The sequence below is a fragment of the Meleagris gallopavo genome, chromosome 2 (assembly GCF_000146605.3).
Source record: "Meleagris gallopavo isolate NT-WF06-2002-E0010 breed Aviagen turkey brand Nicholas breeding stock chromosome 2, Turkey_5.1, whole genome shotgun sequence".
Taxonomy (NCBI): domain Eukaryota; kingdom Metazoa; phylum Chordata; class Aves; order Galliformes; family Phasianidae; genus Meleagris; species Meleagris gallopavo.
This window is the reverse complement of record NC_015012.2, coordinates 32,773,719-32,790,741: the sequence shown is the minus strand read 5'-3', so window position 1 is coordinate 32,790,741 and position 17,023 is coordinate 32,773,719. Positions and strand designations below refer to the sequence as shown.

Below are 17,023 nucleotides of genomic sequence, written 5' to 3'. Positions count from 1 at the left end.
GTGCTGCCTCGCCACCCCCCCTTCCCCGGCTTGGGAGCACTTCTTGTGGAGCCCCGAGCGGAATTGCCCAGGTGCAGCGAGAGGAGCCAACGAGTGTCAGCGAATTGGCTGTGCTGACGGGGTGTAGGAGTGCAGAGAACCCCGTTTGCTCTCTGCCGTGCTGTCCTCCTCACCTCCACAGTTACTCCCCAGTCTTGGAGACAGGCGGCCGAGCTGCGGTGCTGTGGGAAGAGGCGGGGGCTGAGCCCAAGGGCTGTGGGATCGCACACAAGCAAGCTTGTATCCTTCAGTCCTGAGCATTCCCAGGGCTGAAGGGCAGGAGGGGTTCGTGCAGCTGTTGGCCACAGCTGGATGCGCTTCCTCGCTGCTGTGAAGCAGGAAGCAGCTGGGATGCCCTGCAGTTGCCTGTGGCGAGCGGATACAATTGAGGGGAGTTCTGTGGATGCCGCCACGGGAAATCCCACTCCCCTGCAGCAGAGCATCCCAGCCTGGCGGCAATGTTTCCGCTCCCAGCTCCTGTGGGCTGCCGACCTGCCTCGTGCTCCTTTGGATCTGCTCCAGTCTGCAGAGCTAATCCGGGGTGTGATGGCACAGTGTGCTTTTCTCTCCAGTTGTGCAGCTGTCTGAGAGCTGTTTGGTACAGCAGGAATGCACACATCACACCTGCATCCTCCTTAGCGCTGCTGCTGCCTTTTGCTTCCAGGTTGGCTTGCTCTCAGCTCACTGAGAAAATGCTGGAGAGCTGTGCCAGGCACCCAGAGTGAGGAGGAAGGGAGATAAGGATGAAGCTTACTGCATCCTGGCCCAGCAAATGGACCTGGCTCTTGGGGTAGAAGGACACTTCCATCCTTCAGTTGTTACTCCCTGCACTGCGTGATTAAACGCTGACATCGTTTCCCCATCGTGGCATCCCTGCTCTCATTATCTCAGGGTGAGATATTGTTAATGAGCCGCCTCCTCTTTGAAGCTAAGCCACAGGCTTTGTTTCTGCCCTGCTGTGACCTTCTGTGGGCTGGGAGGAAACCAGGGTGCGGAGCACAAGGCACCTGCTTGCCCGTGGCTGCAGCCCTCACTGACCTGTTTGGTTCCTGGGCTGGGACAGGGCTCACAGTGGCCATGCAGTGACAGGGCACCGGCAGCAGCCACCTCCCCTGGCCAGGTGGCACGGCCCTAAGCAGGGCCTTTGGGAGGCTGGCAAGCACCCTCCGGTGTTTTTCTGGGATGAACACTCACCTCAGTTGTTTCTCATCCAGCGTAACAGCCAAGGCCTTGGGAATTGTTAGGGAAACTGCAAAGCCCACTCTTACTGTCAGCTGAGCACTGTTTGCTTGCTTTTGTTGCTAACTTAATCTGACCCCAGAGTGCAAACTCCACCAACCTCTGCACATCTTCCTGAGCACTTCCAGCTCTTCTCACTGACATCTATATCAGCCCGTTGCTGTTCCTGCTGGTGCTGCTGCTGCGCAGGGTAGAGAGCAGCCACTAGGTCAGTGTTGAGCAGGCAGTCTCACTGCCCGCTGGGTCATGGCAAAGCAGCCAGCAGGAAGCCAGGCTAATTGCTGCAGTTTTGCCTTCTTCCCATCAGTGCCGCTGGGATTTGTTATAGTTCATTTCCTTTAGGACTTGCATGATGGGAAAGCACCTCGCTGTGAAGTTTCCAGTGCTGGCATCGACAGCTGGAAATGCACTCAGCAAGCAGTCTGTGGAGCCTCGAGGAGAGGCACGTGGCAAGGAGCAGGACAACGGGGGCAGATGGGCTGAGGTAGAGGTGGTATGCACTGCTCAGTTTGGCAGGGTTGCAGTACCCTGCAAACTTCTGCTACTGCATGAATGCATTGAGGACTTTGGGGTGCGCAGCTTGGTCTGAGGGCTTTTTTGGGGAAACCCTGGGGAGTGTTCCAGGGGAATGGGTGGGTGACCATGGCTGGGAGCTCAGGGTTGTGGGAGCAGAGCGCTGTGCTGTGCCGAGGGCTGTGCAGTCTCAGACAGTTGGGCCCTGCAGGTGTCGTGCAGTGTTTGTAGATGTTGCTTTGGTTGGTTCCTTCCACCATCCTGCCAAGAAGGGCTGCATTACCCACAGCTGTGGGAGGCTGTGCTCTAGCTGCAGCTCAACAGAGCTATTAGGAAGCGATCCACCCTCCCCTGCAGCTCCTCTTTCCCATCTTCGTACACCCTCACCAGCCTTCCCAGCAGCAGATCTCACAGCTGCCCTCATTCCCCTCTGCTCCCCACGTTAACACTGAGGAGGCTCAGAGGCGGGCGCTGTACTGTGAGCCAACACCAGACATAACATTCTGTCTGCAGTAATGTATTTCTAAGCGCTGTTCCCGCATGAGCAACATCAGGGCTGGCTACAGGCTGGGCATGGTGCCCCCAGAGTTGTTTGTGGTGCAGCTGGGCTGCGGTGTGCCGGGCAGCAGCTGCCTGCAGGGATGTGGCAGCAACCAGAGGGGCTGTGCCCTGCCCGTCCCTGTCTTGTGGCTGTGTTTATTCCTGCTGCTTGTGGGAGAGAGCCCGAGGTGCTGCTTTTCTGGGATTTGGGCAGAGGTAGGAGGGAGCTGCCCGCCACCCTGCTCTGCCCCGCTGGCATAAAGGCTTTCCTGTCCCACAGCTGAGTGGGAGGTTTATTCTCTGACTTATTTCCTCCAGAGCATGTGTCTGCCTTGAGCCAGCAATGCTCTGGCTGCACATTGCCCTCACTCTCGTGGAGATGGTTGTGCCACCGTTGTGTCCCCATCCATCACAAAATGGCAGCAAGCAGCTGAGGATGGCTCAGGGTGTGCAAAGCGCTGTGGCCCTATGAGGAGTGAGCCGATCCCTGGTAGCTGGCAGCAGCATTGCGTGGGCCGCAGCGGCTGCCCAAACCTGCTTTCCTGCCTGGCGTCCCATTTCCAACAGGGCTGCAGGCATTGGGTGCCAAATGCAGTGGTCAGCCAGGGCACCCGAAATAGCACATGTATTTCTGTCCTGCGGCAAGGAAGGGAGCCTCTCCCCTGCCCGTACCACTGCCCTGCAGGCTGTCCAAGGCCAGGTGGCCTCCTGAGTCTTGCTCGTGGTCTTGCTGGTGGATGTAGCCCTACAGCCCCAGGAGAAGGAGCTGTGTGGAGAAGCTCACCTCACTCTCCTCGTTCCCGAGCCCTGGGCTCCCTATTGACCCAGCCTGTCTGGGTTTTGTGCCTGGCCTTCACCCTTATCTCCAGACCCGTCTGGCCGTGGGTGTTTGCCTCACCCCTGTTGCCACATGCTTCCTCCTTGGGGCTCTCCCGTCTGCTCTTGAGGTGCCTGTGGAGCAGGTCCAAACATGGCCCACGGGGAGGCAGCCATGCAGTGGTGCAGCCGGGGCAACTCTGCCCTGCTTGGTGGCTGTCGTGGTGGCAGTGGTCTGTGTCGCTGCCACACTAATCACAGCAAGGAGGACCCACTCCCAACTGGGGGCTGCACCTTATGCTCCCAGCTGATTTTTACATTAATAGCGTCCTGCCCTTCATCCCAGGGGTCCCATTGGGTTTTCTTGATTGGGGAACGGAAACCCAGCTTCCTCCCATTGTGCCTCTTCCTGCCATGGCCCTGGGATGACCCCTTTGCCCCAGTATCCCCCCAGAACCCATGGGGTTGTTGGCTGCAGAAGAGACAGGAGATGATGTGGGGCAATGTGCCCATTGTACCACCTCTTCTCTTTAGTGTTGTGGTTGTGTGGCGGGAGCTCTGTGGGGCCGTTGCCTCCATTTCCCCTTTCCTCCCCACCCATGCAGCCCCTCTGGGCACTGAGGATTGCCTGGGAACCCCAGAGATGGTTCTCCATAGCCTCTGCTCTTTCTTTGTTGGTTTCCGCAGATGCATTGAATGGAGCCCTGAGCAAATTCCTTTCTCTACCCTGGGGAGAAAAGGGCTTTATTCATCTCATTTTCCGACCCAACCCTGGAAAACCATGACCTCTTCCCAAGCCTTCCACAAGGCGCCGTGTTGTGGAGTGAGTGGGCTTCTCTGGGAGCTGCTGGTGCCAGCATATGTCTCACTGGTGTATCTCAGGGAAGGCACAGTGGGTCTGTGCATTCAGAAGCCAGTGCTGCAGTCAGCTATCAGCTTTTTGCCTCTGCCTTCTCACTGTCCCCCCCCATGAGCAGGGCAGCAGAAAGCCCTTGGGGCCTTGGCCCCATCCTGGTGTGAGGGAGTGTTGCCTGGAAGCTGTCTGGAAGGGATCTACCAGTTCCTGGCTGCAGATGTTCTCCTGAGAGTGGCTTATCTCTGCCTCTCTGACATCGGCTCTATGCTCTATCTGGGAGCTCCCTCTCCCTGCGCAGAAATGACGTGGTGCCTTCCAACTCCTTCCCCCCCAGGCCCTCTATCTCCCCTCCCATCTTCAAAGTGCTGCCCTTGGAGCCAACGCCTGCTCAGAGCTTTGCGGGGTTTTACCAGAGCCCTGGAGCTAGCAGGATCCAGGGGCGAGTCCCACCCTGCCTTCTTGGTAAGTATCTCACTGGCATTAAGGCTCCCACCCTGGGCTATGGGGGGGATGTTCGCTGACCCTGCTTTGGGGAGCTGCTCCTGCTGGGATGCCAAACAGCAGCGCTTATCTCTGCTGTGGGGCTGCTTGAGTGCCAGGAGCGATTCACTGGCTGATGAACAGACATTGGGGTGTGCTGAAGGGTCAGGTGTTTGCAATCTGTTGGGGCTGCTCTGCTCGGGCCTCCCTCCTGCTTCTTGCCTTGTGTGGCTCCCCGTGTTCAGCCAGCTCTGTGGCAGGGCTGGAAACGCACTTGGCATCCAGAGCGGGGAGGTGGGGACTCTGGTTGTGGGGATCTGCTGCCAGGAGGAGGAATTTACGGGCAACAGTGACCATGCATACAGTCACCGAGGTGCTGCTGATGGCAGGTGAGCGACCTGACGCCAGGCATGTCACAGGGGTGTAATTGCCATGCTGAGGACAGAGTGTGCTTTGCCTGTCAAATTAAACACATAAATGGAGGGTGTGAGAAGAGCCCTCCTTTCCGGCTTGGTTTACGCACATGCCTGGGTGGCTGTACCTGCCAGAGGCCCCTGGGAACTGCTTGGGGCTCCTTGAGCTGCCCTGATAAGGGACTGCAGCCAGCTGCTGCATGTGGCTCAAAACAAACAGCAGGACTGGGTGCACCCCGCCTCCATGCGGCACCCGGCAGCCGAGATAACGGCCCCGTGTGTTGGCAGCGAGGACATCCAACCTATCCCCTGCTCAGTGGGGAGGCAGTGGGGATCCCGGGCTGCAGGCTCAGGGAGGGCAGCCTTCCCTTTTCCCAGCGGGCGGAGGGTATAGGGTGAAGCGAGCTCCTGGCTGACATGGTGTATGGAGCTGGGATGCTTCCCTGGGAGATGCTGAGGGGTAACAACTGCACCATGCATGGCCCTCGGTGGGGCTGCAGAAGTACTTTCTGCTTTGTGATTTAAAGAGGAACGGAAGGGGGAAAATGTGATGCTGTTTTCTAAGAAGGGCTGGTAAGAATTTCGGGGAAAAATGGGCTGGTAATGCTTTTTGTGCTGCCCGCCCACAGCAGCCCAGCAAGCCCCTGGGCACACAGCTTTGCAAAACACGTTCAGGTCTTTCAGTCCAGGTTTTAGGGAGGGAAGGTCTTCATATGGCTCAAACATTGGTGAAAAACAGGAAGCAGGGTGTAGGAGTAAGTGGTCAGTTTCTGCATTCATGAGTGACCTGGAAAAGGCAATGAGCAATGAGCTGACAGAGTTTGCCTGATGCTATCGAATTACTCAGGTTCATGGGGACAAATGCCAGCTACAGAGAGCACAGAGGAGCGTTACAACAGCAGGCAGCAGGAGGATGAAATTCAGTTTAGATAAATATCGAATGGTACGCAAGGGGAAATAATCGTCCCAAATCTGCAGACAAGATTACGCCCTGAGCAGGCCACTCGCAGCAAGACTTGGGGTTATTTCGGATAGCTCTGTGGACAGCCAGGGTCATAAAAACACATTGACTCCCTGAAGAACAGCCTCTATCACTCTTGTGAGTGACAAAGCAGAAACAAAGCAAGAGAGCCTTGTGCCATCGCCCCAGTCCACTGCTCTTATTGTGGCCCCACCACTCTTCAAAAGGGCCTGGGAGAGTGGGAAAAGATTTGGAGAAAAGCAGCAAGGAGGATCAAAGGCACAGAGCTGTTTCCCTATGACTAAGTGAGCTAGAATTTCTCTGTTTGGAAAACATGATGTAAGGTGGCTGGGATACATGCCTGGAGAGTCATGGCTGGTATGGAAAAGGGGTCCGATGCATGTCTAGTGTGAATCAAGAGCAGGAACTAGCAGAGCTGCCCATAGCAATGCTGTGCCATGGGGGAGGTTTTTGCCACAGGGTGCTGCAGGGCTCCCAGATTGCAAAGGAAGTAGAAAAGCACACAAAATGAAACCTTCTGTGGGTTATAAAACACAGAACAAGCTGAGGAGCGGAACTGCTTGGAAATGTGAGAGCAGTCAGGTTGTTGTTATCCATGTCTGTGCCACTCTCATACTTAATCAGTGCTGACTTTAGCCCTCTGTTGAGCTCTGGTTTGCCGCAGGGCATGGCCCCCACTTTGAGTTGGTCCTGGTGGCTCAGTGAGACATGCAGCCATGCAGATCTGCCTCTTGGGAAAGGCAGCAGGCGTGCTCACAGCCGGGGGTGGAGGTATGTGGGATGGTGACTACAAATGAAGAGACTAGTTTGTCATGGCCAGAGCAAGATAGGGTAGCCTGGGTGTTACCGTAAATTGATCAATGAGGAAACTCACTGAGACTCCAGTTGGAGTGTTAGAAAGCAGGCATTCATTATTCTCAGCTCTGGATGTACGAGGAGATCTGGCTGGAGGTGGAATCTTGAATCTGAGTTCCAGCCACTAGGGTTTCGTGTGTGTCAGGACTGCTCCCTGTCTGCAGGTAAACCCCGCTGGCCCCAGAATGGGCAATAAGCCTGAGGAGGCATCTGGCCCTGCCCCACCTTGGTGGCACCAGTAGGAACCGTTGACCATATCCCTGCAAAGCAAGTAGCAGCAGGAGGGTGCTGAGGTGCTTGCAGCTTGCCTGCATGTAGCCCCTTTGCTAAGGATGGCGAAGGTGGCAGAAAGGGCTTGGCTTTAACAAGCTGGAGGAGACCCATTGTATCCCTACCACCACCATGGAACTGCTTCACCACAGGAAGCCGGACATATTCTCTGCTTTCCGTCAGCCAGGCAGCAGAGCCTGGAGAGCAGGAGAAGGGCTATGCGTGAGAAAGGAAATCTCCAGAGCTGGGTGACAAACCACTGCCTGCAGGCGTGGCTGTCCTGCAGTGCCAGTTTTTCTGCAGAGGTTGGGCGTTTTGCACCATGGCTGTCCCTGCTGTGGGTTCCCAGGCATTGGCCCAACAGTAGGTGTCACCCAGCATATGCCTAAGCCTTTGTGCTGAGTAAACGGGCAATTACAATTGGGCTCTCCATTGTTTGAATTGGTCAAAGGGGACAGCTGCTGTTTGCTTAGCAGTTCGTACTCTTTTCTTGCTCCTTCCGTTCACACATCACTTGCACACTTCCAATGAACTGCTCTGTGCCTGGGAGTAAACGGATGTCCACACGCAGAGCCCTTGAACTGCTCCTCCTTTCCCATGCCCTCGGGGCAGGGCAGATGGCTGAGGTCCTTGGAGGTGCTGGGGGCTGAGGATGCACTGAGCACCATCCCCAGTCTGTAATCATAGGGTTGCTCTGGATTTGTGATTGTAGAGCTGCTCTCACCTGGTTGGAGTACCGTTGCCACCTGTTGCTTGTGTTGGTTTGTTTGATCTTTTCTGTTTACTATAGTGTTGTTTGTAAGAGCTGGCAGCTGAACGTGTTTCCAGCCGTAATGAGCGCTGACCCCCGTGCCCCTTGGCAGAGATTGTCTCTTAGTGGAAAAAAATTAAAGGCACTTAGCAAAGTGAGACAGAAAACAAACAAAGCTGGTAGGAGGCTGTGGCAGGGCATTGCCGCCAAGGAGGACGGGCTGCTGCTGAAGGACGGAAGCAGGACGCGGTGGGGAAGACAGCACCAGGGAAGCATTCCTCAAACCCCAGTCCTGTCCTGCTAGCTCCTGCACTGCTGCTCCAGCACTGTCATACCCTGCATGCTGCTGCTGGCTGCCGGCCAGCTGTGGTACCTGACACCTCTCCCTCTGCCTCCTCTGCAGATGCTGCCAGGGGCATGTGGCTCTGGCCCCCGTGACCTGAGCACTCCTGAGAATGGTGGGGCTGGGGAAGAAGGGGGGGAGGCACTGCTTTCAAATTCACTTGACATAGGGTGGGATCAGTGATTAGGGCTTGCCCTGGCACCGGCCTTTGCGCATATGTCTGTGGCAGAGCTCCCTTCTCTGCTCCTCAGGACAGCACTGTCATCCCAGGGAAGATAGGAGGTGGTCTGGGAGTAGAGCTGGGGCCTTGTGTGGGTGAGGGGCGGCCTGCTGAGGGCTGCAGGGTGCGCTGGAGCTTTCCACCTGTTTCTCAGGGACAACAAGTGGCCCCGGCGGTATTTCTTCCTATGGGGATGACAGGCACACTCGCAGGCCCCCTGCTAATCCAGTGCCAGGGAGCAGGCTGCCTCCTGCCTGCAGGGATGCTGGCAGGCTGCCAGGAGGAGATTTTCAGGAGGAGATTTTACTGCATTTTCTCTGGAAGCATTGATAGCTCACAAGGGAGCTGTCTTACTCTACATGGGAAGACAGGAAGCCGTGCTGCATCAGGCTGCTGGGACTGTGGGTACACTCTGCTGCCATGCCATGCACAACCTGCAGGACTGCACTACCCCTTGCCACCTTCCTCAGCAAGGCAGTTGATATGAAGGATGTGAGCCGCTCTGGAAGCACACGCGCTCCTACGTTGCCTTTAATGTGGGCTGAGTCTTGCTCGAACTACAGATCCCAGCATGCTGCTTTCTGCCGGCCCCCGTGGCCGCCCTACCTGGCAGGCAGGCTGCTGCTGGCAGGCAGGGATGCTGCAGCCCACAGCTGCGCAGGAGAGGAGGGAGGCCAGCAGGCGGCTGAGGGAGGGCACGGCCGGCAGGGTGCGGGGGGTTGAGCACGTGGAGCCCTGCTGCAATTGCTTGGAGAAGTGGATGAATGCCCCATGCTGCGCTGTCCTGAGGGGAAAACAACGAGGCAGGCCTGTGACTTCTGCGGGGGGGCTGATTCTGCTATGCCTGAGGGGTAGGGAGGGGGCCAAGGGATGGGGTGTGGATTAGGGGCCCCAGGGCTGTGTCTGTAGAGTGGACGCTTATGGGGAAAGCACTGCTGAGTGGCAGCAGAGGCCAGGCCCAGAGCAGAGGGTGCTGAGAGGGAGCGAGCAGTGCCCGGGGTGCCCTTGGCTTTCCTAGGAAGGGCTCCTAGAGCCTCACGGAAGGAGTTGATGGAAAAGAAGGGTTTGTGTGGTTCTGACCTGAGAAACCACTGGATAAAACATGTCCTTTGTTCCTCTGTACCCCCAAGGACGTGGGGAGGGCAGGGGGGAAGGACACAGCCCATTGCGTATATGCTTCGCTCACAGCCTGAGGATTGAGGGCAGAGTCACAGGATTACAAATCCTTTAAGAGCCTGCAGTGGAGTGGCAGGTGGCTGGAGTGGAGCAGCACGGGCATGTCATGGGGGCAGGTTTCCTTTTGGAAGGACAAGCTGAGCGTCCCCTGAGCAGCAGTGTAAAGCCCTGTGTCACAACCCCTCAGCTAAGGGTTCTGAGCCATAGGTCTCCCAAGCTGCTGAGCAATGCTATTGCTGTTTCCTGACGCTGTGTAGTCCCGCGGAGTCAATCATGCCATCAGGTTAAAACCAGTGCTGCCCCTGCCTGGCCTCATTCCCTCATAAAGGCCTCTGTTTGCTTTCCAGAGAGCCACCACAAGTCTTGCTGGGACCCGTGCTGACCCTCACCACGCAAGATGACAACAAGAGATGGACCACAGGACAGGTAATGCCAGGCTGTGGGGTGGGCGTGGGGGCTTATTCAAGATACTGGGAGATCTGGGATAACATGGGGCTCAGCACCTGGGGGCTTGGGCATCAAGTCTCACTGCTAGCCCTATGGATGTGTGCTCTCTGTCCAGGCAAGAAGCAGCTACTCCGTCTCTGGCTGTGGAATCCATTTCCTAAGATGCTTTATCAATTTTTCCAAAACAAATGGGCTGTAAGCAGTCCCCAGAGTTGGGACATGGCCCCACTGTTTCTGGCTGGCGAGGCTCCCTCCCAGCTCTGGCAAGGGTCGCTGTGTGGCTGGGTGCCACATGTGGGGAGCGTCCTCTGCCTTCACAGCTTTCTGGAAACCTTCCCTTGGCCACGTCCACTCAAAGGAGCCCAGGCCAGAGACAGGATAACAAATGTTTTGTGCCGTCCTTTATCGAGAATCTCCTCTGCTTATTAAGAACACTGGACCCACAGATGATACCAAATTGTGAATTTCATCCTCCCTTCTTTGCCTGGTGCCTTTCACAGTGGGCTTGGAGCCAGCCAGAAGTGACACCTGTCCCCTGCCCTGCCTGTCATCCTACTCCACACTTCTCTGCCCCCTTTGCAGGTACAAGGCTGTCTGGTTGATCTTCTTCATCCTTGGCCTGGGAACACTGCTGCCGTGGAATTTCTTCATGACTGCCAGGCAGGTGAGGGCTTGCCCTGGCACTGATCACCCTGTGCCACCTCTGAGCACCAGGCAGGAGGCAGAAGTGTGGGTGATTTGCGTGGGATGCATGGCACTGAGGTGGCAGGGGTGGTCCTGGGCTGGGTGTGGGACTGGAAAGGGCTTAAGGGTGACCTGTCTTGGAGGAGGACTCGCAGCACCTCAGCCCCACCTGGTTCCTTTCCTTGCAGTATTTCATCGACCGCCTGGCAGACCCACAGAATACAAGCTGCCTCTCAAACCAGACCAGCGTGGGCACTGCCTCAGAACGCTCCTACCTGCAGTCCATGTTTGACAATTTCATGACTCTCTGCTCCATGGTGCCCCTCCTCATCTTCACCTGCCTCAACTCCTTCATCCATCAGCGGTGAGCCCTGCCCTGTCCTTGCTCTTGCCAGCTCCCACATCCTGACTGAACACTGTGCCAAGCCATTCAAGTCCAAAGGCAAAACTTGGTTCTCCTGTGCTGTGGTTTGGCTGCAACTGCTGCAAGAGAACTTTTCAGACCTCTAGGTGCTGGGCTTTCCTCACCCACACCACCCTCTCTTGCAGGATTCCCCAGCAGATCCGCATCTTGGGCAGCCTGGTGGCCATTGGGCTGGTGTTCTTAATCACTGCAATTATGGTGAAGGTCACCATGGAGCCTCTTCCCTTTTTTGTCTTCACCATGGTCAGCATAGTCTTCATCAACTGTGAGTAAGGTGCTGGGAAAGACACCAAGGGAGAGAGGAGGTTGAGGACCCTTCCTGGTCCTACAGGGCTGTGACACTGGCTCCCCACAGAGGTGCAGCCCATCCTCGCCTTTGGTTTCTCATCTCTGCTTATCTTTCCCTTTGCAGCCTTTGGTGCCATGCTGCAGGGCAGCCTCTTTGGTCTGGCTGGGCTCCTGCCTGCCAGCTACACAACTCCCATCATGAGTGGGCAGGGCTTGGCAGGCATCTTCGCTGCTTTGGCAATGATAATCAGTATCAGCAGTAAGTAATCCCTAACCTGCAGGTGACAGTGCATTACTGTCAACAGGGGACAGCAGGGTCATGCTGGACCCTCTTGGTGTGGGAGATGGGAGCAGGGCCTCGCTCCTCTTGCCCCTCTTCATCCTCCTCCTTTTCCTCCTTGTCTCCCCTCTTCCTGTGCTCCCAGTTGGTGCTCAGCAACCAGAGAGCTACATTGGTTACTTCACCACGGCTTGTGTGGCGATTCTGCTGGCTGTTGTCTCCTACATCCTTCTACCTCGCATGGTAAGACTTTATTTTTAGTGGGAAAGAGCATGAGGAAGTGAGACCTTTGCACATCCCAGCACAAGAATCTTGGCCCGATAGTGCCACAGCTTCTGTCAGCCTCCACCTCCTGTGTCAGGGCAGGACACCCAGTGTCCCAAAGGAGCTCTCTGTGGTACTTCTCACCTCAGATACCCATGGTATCCTTAGGATAATGTGGAAGTGGGCCCCTGAATGAGCAGGAGAAGCATATATATCAGACACAAGTGGAAGGAATACTTCGTCCATCTTGCACTGTTTGCCATTATCAACACAGTCTCAGGTTCCCTGGCAGCCTTCTTTCTTCACACTTGACTGAGTTCTCTATGGCTGTGTATTTGCAGGATTTCTTCCGGTACTACTCCATGAAGGACAAGACAGAGTACCGTGTGTACAATGCAGAGCTGGAGACCAAGAGAGACCTGATTAAGAAAGGTGAGGAGCTGAGAGGAGGAGAAGAAAGGAAGAAGAGCTGAGAGGAAGACTGAGACAGGACTAAATTAGATCCCTGCTTTGTGGGGTCTGTTATGCCCTGTGTTGGTTTTTCCCTGCAGATGAGCCCAATGGGATGGAGCAGAGTAACTCAAAGATCATCCCTGTCCACAGTCCGGATGAGAAGCCCTCGGTCATCTCCATTTTTAAGAAGGTCTGTGAGTTGGCAGCCACCCCTGTGCTTTTCCTTGTGTCAAGATATGAACACAAATGCAGGAAGGCGTGGGGAGAGGAGACTACCCCTGCACTGGTCTCTTGCCCTGTGTTTGATACCAGCCTCTTTCTTTTATCTTCCTAGCTCTGGGTCATGGCAGTGTCTGTCTGCTTAGTCTTCACTGTCACCATTGGGGTCTTTCCTTCCATCACAGCTAAGGTATCCACTACCCTTGGAAAGGAAAACAAATGGGGTAAGTGAAGCCAGGTGTGTAGTGGGCTAGGAGGAAACTGGAAACAAGCTAAATGGGAGGAAAGAGGGTGGGGCTTGAAGTAGTAGGGGTGTCTAAGGGAAAGAGAAGACCGTTGTGCATGAAGGTTTGGATGCAGACACCAATCTGGCTTGGAACACCATCCCAGCTCTTAGTGGGAAACTAGAGGACCCTAGACCTGAAGGAGAATCTCTGTGCAATCAGCTGGAGGGCCCAGGGCATCCTGAGCTTGTCACTGACCTTCTTCCCCTCCTTCAGATCTCTACTTCATCTCAGTCTCCTGCTTCCTGATATTTAACGTCTTTGACTGGACGGGACGGAGTCTGACTGCCCTCTTCACATGGGTAAGCTGGGGGCAGGAAGCACTCTCCATCCCCATACCCTTTGGCCATGGTTCTCACTGGGGCTGCCATCCATGGCTTGGAGGAGGAAGTAGGCACAGAGCTAACTCCTGCTCTGGCTTTAAGCCCTAAGCAGAGATTTAGAGGGTTAAAGAAAGGGTTAGAGCTAAAAACCACAGTATCGTCCTGTTCTCCTCCCAGCCTTCTTTCGGCATGGCTTGGATGAAGCTGTCTCCTCTATTTCAGCCTTTGTAAACAAACCTTCACTCCAGCTATGCAAACAGCCAGGCAGGATGGCGGCAGTGAAAGAGGGTGAAAGACAGGGCAGCTTGAAATAAAACCTCTGGCCTCCGCACAGTACACAGCTGCTTTAAAGAGCGTTATCCTGGCAGCAGAGCAGAACCACACCATGCAGATCATGGAATTGTCCCCTGCCATGCCCAGGTCCCTCGCTCTCATCTCGCTGTGCCTTGGGCTGAGCGGTGGGAGTCATGATGGCAGTGAGGAAGGGGTCTGTCTGTGTCTCTTCCTGCCCCTTGCCTACCCCCCAAGTGCTGTTTCCCCTGTATTGTTCAGGTTGTTTGTTTAGAGAAGCTCCTCACAGCAGCATGCAATGCAGGGTCTGTCCAGCTGTGGCTGTACTGGTCTGCCCTGCTGCCTAGAGCTGCTTCTCCCCTGGCTATGGCTGCTGGCTGCCCCCAGCCTTGGCTGCAAGCTGCCTTGACTGGTGTCCAGGCCACAGCCCTAGTGGTGTGATGACCCGACAGGGGACATTTCCAAAACAGCATTGGGTGGAAAGTCTGACTGTGGTGTGGTTTGTGCCTCATTTCCCTGGTTGGGGCCCTGCTCTGCAAGAAAAACATCTTGCTGCTTTTGCTGGTTTTCCCACAGACAAAACAGCTGTCATCATCTTTGCCATGTGTTCATGAAGCGTACCATGGCTTTGCCAGCCAAGGAGGGCTGTCACCTCCAGGGCAGCTGGGGGCTTCCTCTGACTTCAGACCACAGGGTCTTGTCATCGTTTCCTCGCTGAGGGGACTCGGGAGAGAGCCAGGCACATCTTGTACCAGGGACTGCCTTCATCATAGCTGCACAACAGCATGGGGACAGTGCCTCTCGCTTTGTCCCAACTTTGTGCATCCAAAAACTCTGTTGGGATTTGGGGAGGCCATAACTCAATCCATGCCTTTCCCAGCACTGTCCAAAACAGTCCAAGCATAATCCCTTTCCCAGATTGCTGGATCACGCCCCACTTGGCTGGGGGATGGCGTGGGAGGTTGGAGAGCTGTTTAAAGCCCAGTTTGCAGGCCGTGGGGTGCCAGAGGCGATTTACCTCAGTTGGCCTTGGCCTGTGCAATGGTTTGCAGCAGGAAGAGGTTGCGTGTGTGTGCATAAGGCTGTCCTCACTCCCTGTTGTTTGCAGAAAGGGCTTAGCAGTTGATCCCAGACTCAGCTCTGTATTTTGGCTCTAGCACTGCTGCTCTCCTAGTCAGCTAAGGACAGGATTTTCAGGGCAGTGGCCAGCTGTGGTGGGACTGGTGGCCTGTCCATCTCCTCTGCACGCTGACTTCCTCACCACGAGTCCTGCAGCCAGTCCCAGCAGAGCAGCAGCTGAGCAGGGAGGTGCTTTCTAGTCTGATGCAGCCCAAGGGAGGTAGGGAAGGAACAAGCAGTATCAAGCTTCTCCATCTTTTCACCCTGGGGAGGGAGTGTTTCCACTCACAGCTATGCTAACAAATCTGAACAGTCCCTGGTAGTTTTCCTCTCTTTTTGGGGGACAAGAATACACTAACTGGGCGTTCTTCTCTGGGGAATGGCCAGGTACCAGGTGAATATCTGGCTTGAGGAGAGAGTGACAGACTAATGAGTACAACCAGGGCTGGGAACACAGAGAGGAGAGCACTCTCAGCCTCAAATAGCTATTACTGATGCAGGGAGAAACGTTGGAGCTGCATGCAGGAGGCTGCAGGAGCAGCACTGTGAGTGCCAGAGGATGGCAGGCAGAAGCTGTGGGTCTGGGAGCCTTGCACAGAGGGGCTCAGGAGCTGCCCTGATCTGCCCCTTGTATCACTTAGTGATGTTCGAATTTTTTGCAGCAGAAAAAGTCTTGCAGAAGCTTTGCCTCCTACCTCCCCTGTGGCTGCAGCGCAGTAGGGACAGCCTCTTTGTAGCCCTTGCTGGCACGCCAGGGGATAGGGAATGCCCACTTCTCAGCTATACTCTGTGTTTCTCTCCTAGCCCGGGAAGGACAGCTGCCTCTTGCCGGTGATGGTGGTCTTACGTATCATCTTCATCCCCCTTTTCATGCTGTGCAATGTGCAACCCCGAAACCATCTGCCCGTCATATTCTCTCACGATGCCTGGTACATCATCTTTATGATCTTCTTCTCCTTCTCCAACGGCTACCTGGCCAGCCTTTGCATGTGCTTCGGGCCCAAGTGAGTAAGCTCTGGGGATGGGGGAAAATTTGGTTTCACCTGTGGATGGCAGGCCAAGGCCAGCCCTGGCATCTGGGTGGGCATCTGGGTGGGCTGCAGCACTTCAACACAGGGGTCAGGGAGGGGTGGCCTTCATGCTGGAGCTTGAGACAGCCTGCCTGAAGCATTTTGTCTTTTTTATTGAGCCTGTGATGTGGAGGAGGGCTCTTGGAGCGAGGTGGGGTTTCTTCTTGCCATTCTGCAGCAGAAGAACACTGCTTCTGCCTTTGCTGGAGCCTCCTCCCATCTCTCAGTTGAACTCCAACGAGGGCGTGGGGCATGTGTCGCTGAGGATGAGTCTGACACCTGTTTCTTTCCTAGGAAAGTACTTGCCCATGAAGCAGAGACAGCTGGAGCAGTCATGGCCTTTTTCCTGACGCTGGGCTTGGCCCTAGGAGCTGCCATCTCCTTCCTGTTCCAAATTCTCATCTAGCAGAGGCACCCAGAGGGTGCAGGGACACCGAGATGGCTCCGCATCCTCCTCCGAGGCCCTGGACACCTCTGTGCTGTGGGGTGATAACACCTCACTCCTGTCCCTGCCAAATCGCACTGCCACAGCAGATGTTCCATCCAGGGACGGTTCCACTCCTCCAGGGTTGGTGTGGCTCCTGCCATGCCTGGCTATGTGATGCCTTCAGGCCTATGTGCCTTTGCCTTCCCCATGCTGTATGTAAAACTCCCAGGACCTCACCGAGGTCCATCTGCCTCCTGTGACGCATAAGTTCCCCAGCTCAAGGCCGAAAGCCATTGCAAGCCTCCTCTCCTCCAGGCAGAGCTGAAGGCTGGTATCCAGTGTTACTCCTCCTCCTGCTCTTATTGCAGGCGACCTCTCCTCTCCTCTCTCCTCTCCTCAAAATATCCCCCACTGCAGCTTTTCTCCTATTGGAGACACTTGCAGATGGAGAAAACCCCAGCTGGCCTTGCCAGCCCCACACTGCCACACCCTGGGCCGCTGGGTTTGAGGGACGTGAGATACCCGCGTCCCATCCATGCCAAGAGCCAGCACCGTGGCTCAGCAGATGAAGAGCTGTGCTTCTCCCTGCCCCCCGTGTTCCAGCCCCCCCACATAACCGGTTGCTCATTCTGCCTTTGTTCGCTCTCCTCCCCTCCGCAGGAGGAAGGCGGCAGTCCCCGGCTGCGGCAGTCCGGGCCTGCCCCCGGCTGCCCCCCGCGCTCTGTAAATGTATCTGTAAATGTACAGTTGCCTTTTTCTATAAAAAGACTGAAACGTGTCTGTGTCCATCATTGTGGGGAAAGGGCACCTCGGAGTAACCGCAGTGCCGCCTGGTGCCGCGGAGTAGAACTGCACGGCCTCGCGGCCGTCCGCTCCCAGACACCGGCCGGCGCCCGCGGACCCGCAAAAGCCCGACCGCCGCCGGGGGTCGCGTGGAACTCTCTGGAACAGCGACAG

General features: G+C 55.8%; 1 protein-coding gene across 4 annotated transcripts; it reads left to right on the top strand.

Annotated features, from left to right (window-relative positions):
- The first annotated feature begins 908 nt into the window (after positions 1 to 908).
- SLC29A1 (solute carrier family 29 member 1 (Augustine blood group)) lies at positions 909 to 16,844 on the top strand. 4 transcript variants are annotated; one of them, XM_010706910.3, is made up of 13 exons: positions 909 to 931; positions 9,841 to 9,919; positions 10,523 to 10,604; positions 10,813 to 10,988; positions 11,174 to 11,313; positions 11,461 to 11,595; positions 11,762 to 11,859; positions 12,222 to 12,312; positions 12,432 to 12,523; positions 12,668 to 12,776; positions 13,053 to 13,138; positions 15,374 to 15,573; positions 15,934 to 16,844. In XM_010706910.3, the coding sequence occupies exons 2-13, from the start codon at positions 9,891 to 9,893 to the stop codon at positions 16,043 to 16,045; spliced, it is 1,350 nt and encodes a 449-aa protein (XP_010705212.1). In that variant the 5' UTR covers positions 909 to 931; positions 9,841 to 9,890; the 3' UTR covers positions 16,046 to 16,844. The 4 variants fall into 4 exon arrangements, with proteins under 4 accessions (XP_010705212.1, XP_010705209.1, XP_010705211.1 ...); XM_010706907.3 differs by lacking the exon at positions 909 to 931 and adding an exon at positions 4,365 to 4,465; XM_010706909.3 differs by lacking the exon at positions 909 to 931 and adding an exon at positions 8,998 to 9,120.
- The last annotated feature ends 179 nt before the right edge of the window (positions 16,845 to 17,023 follow it).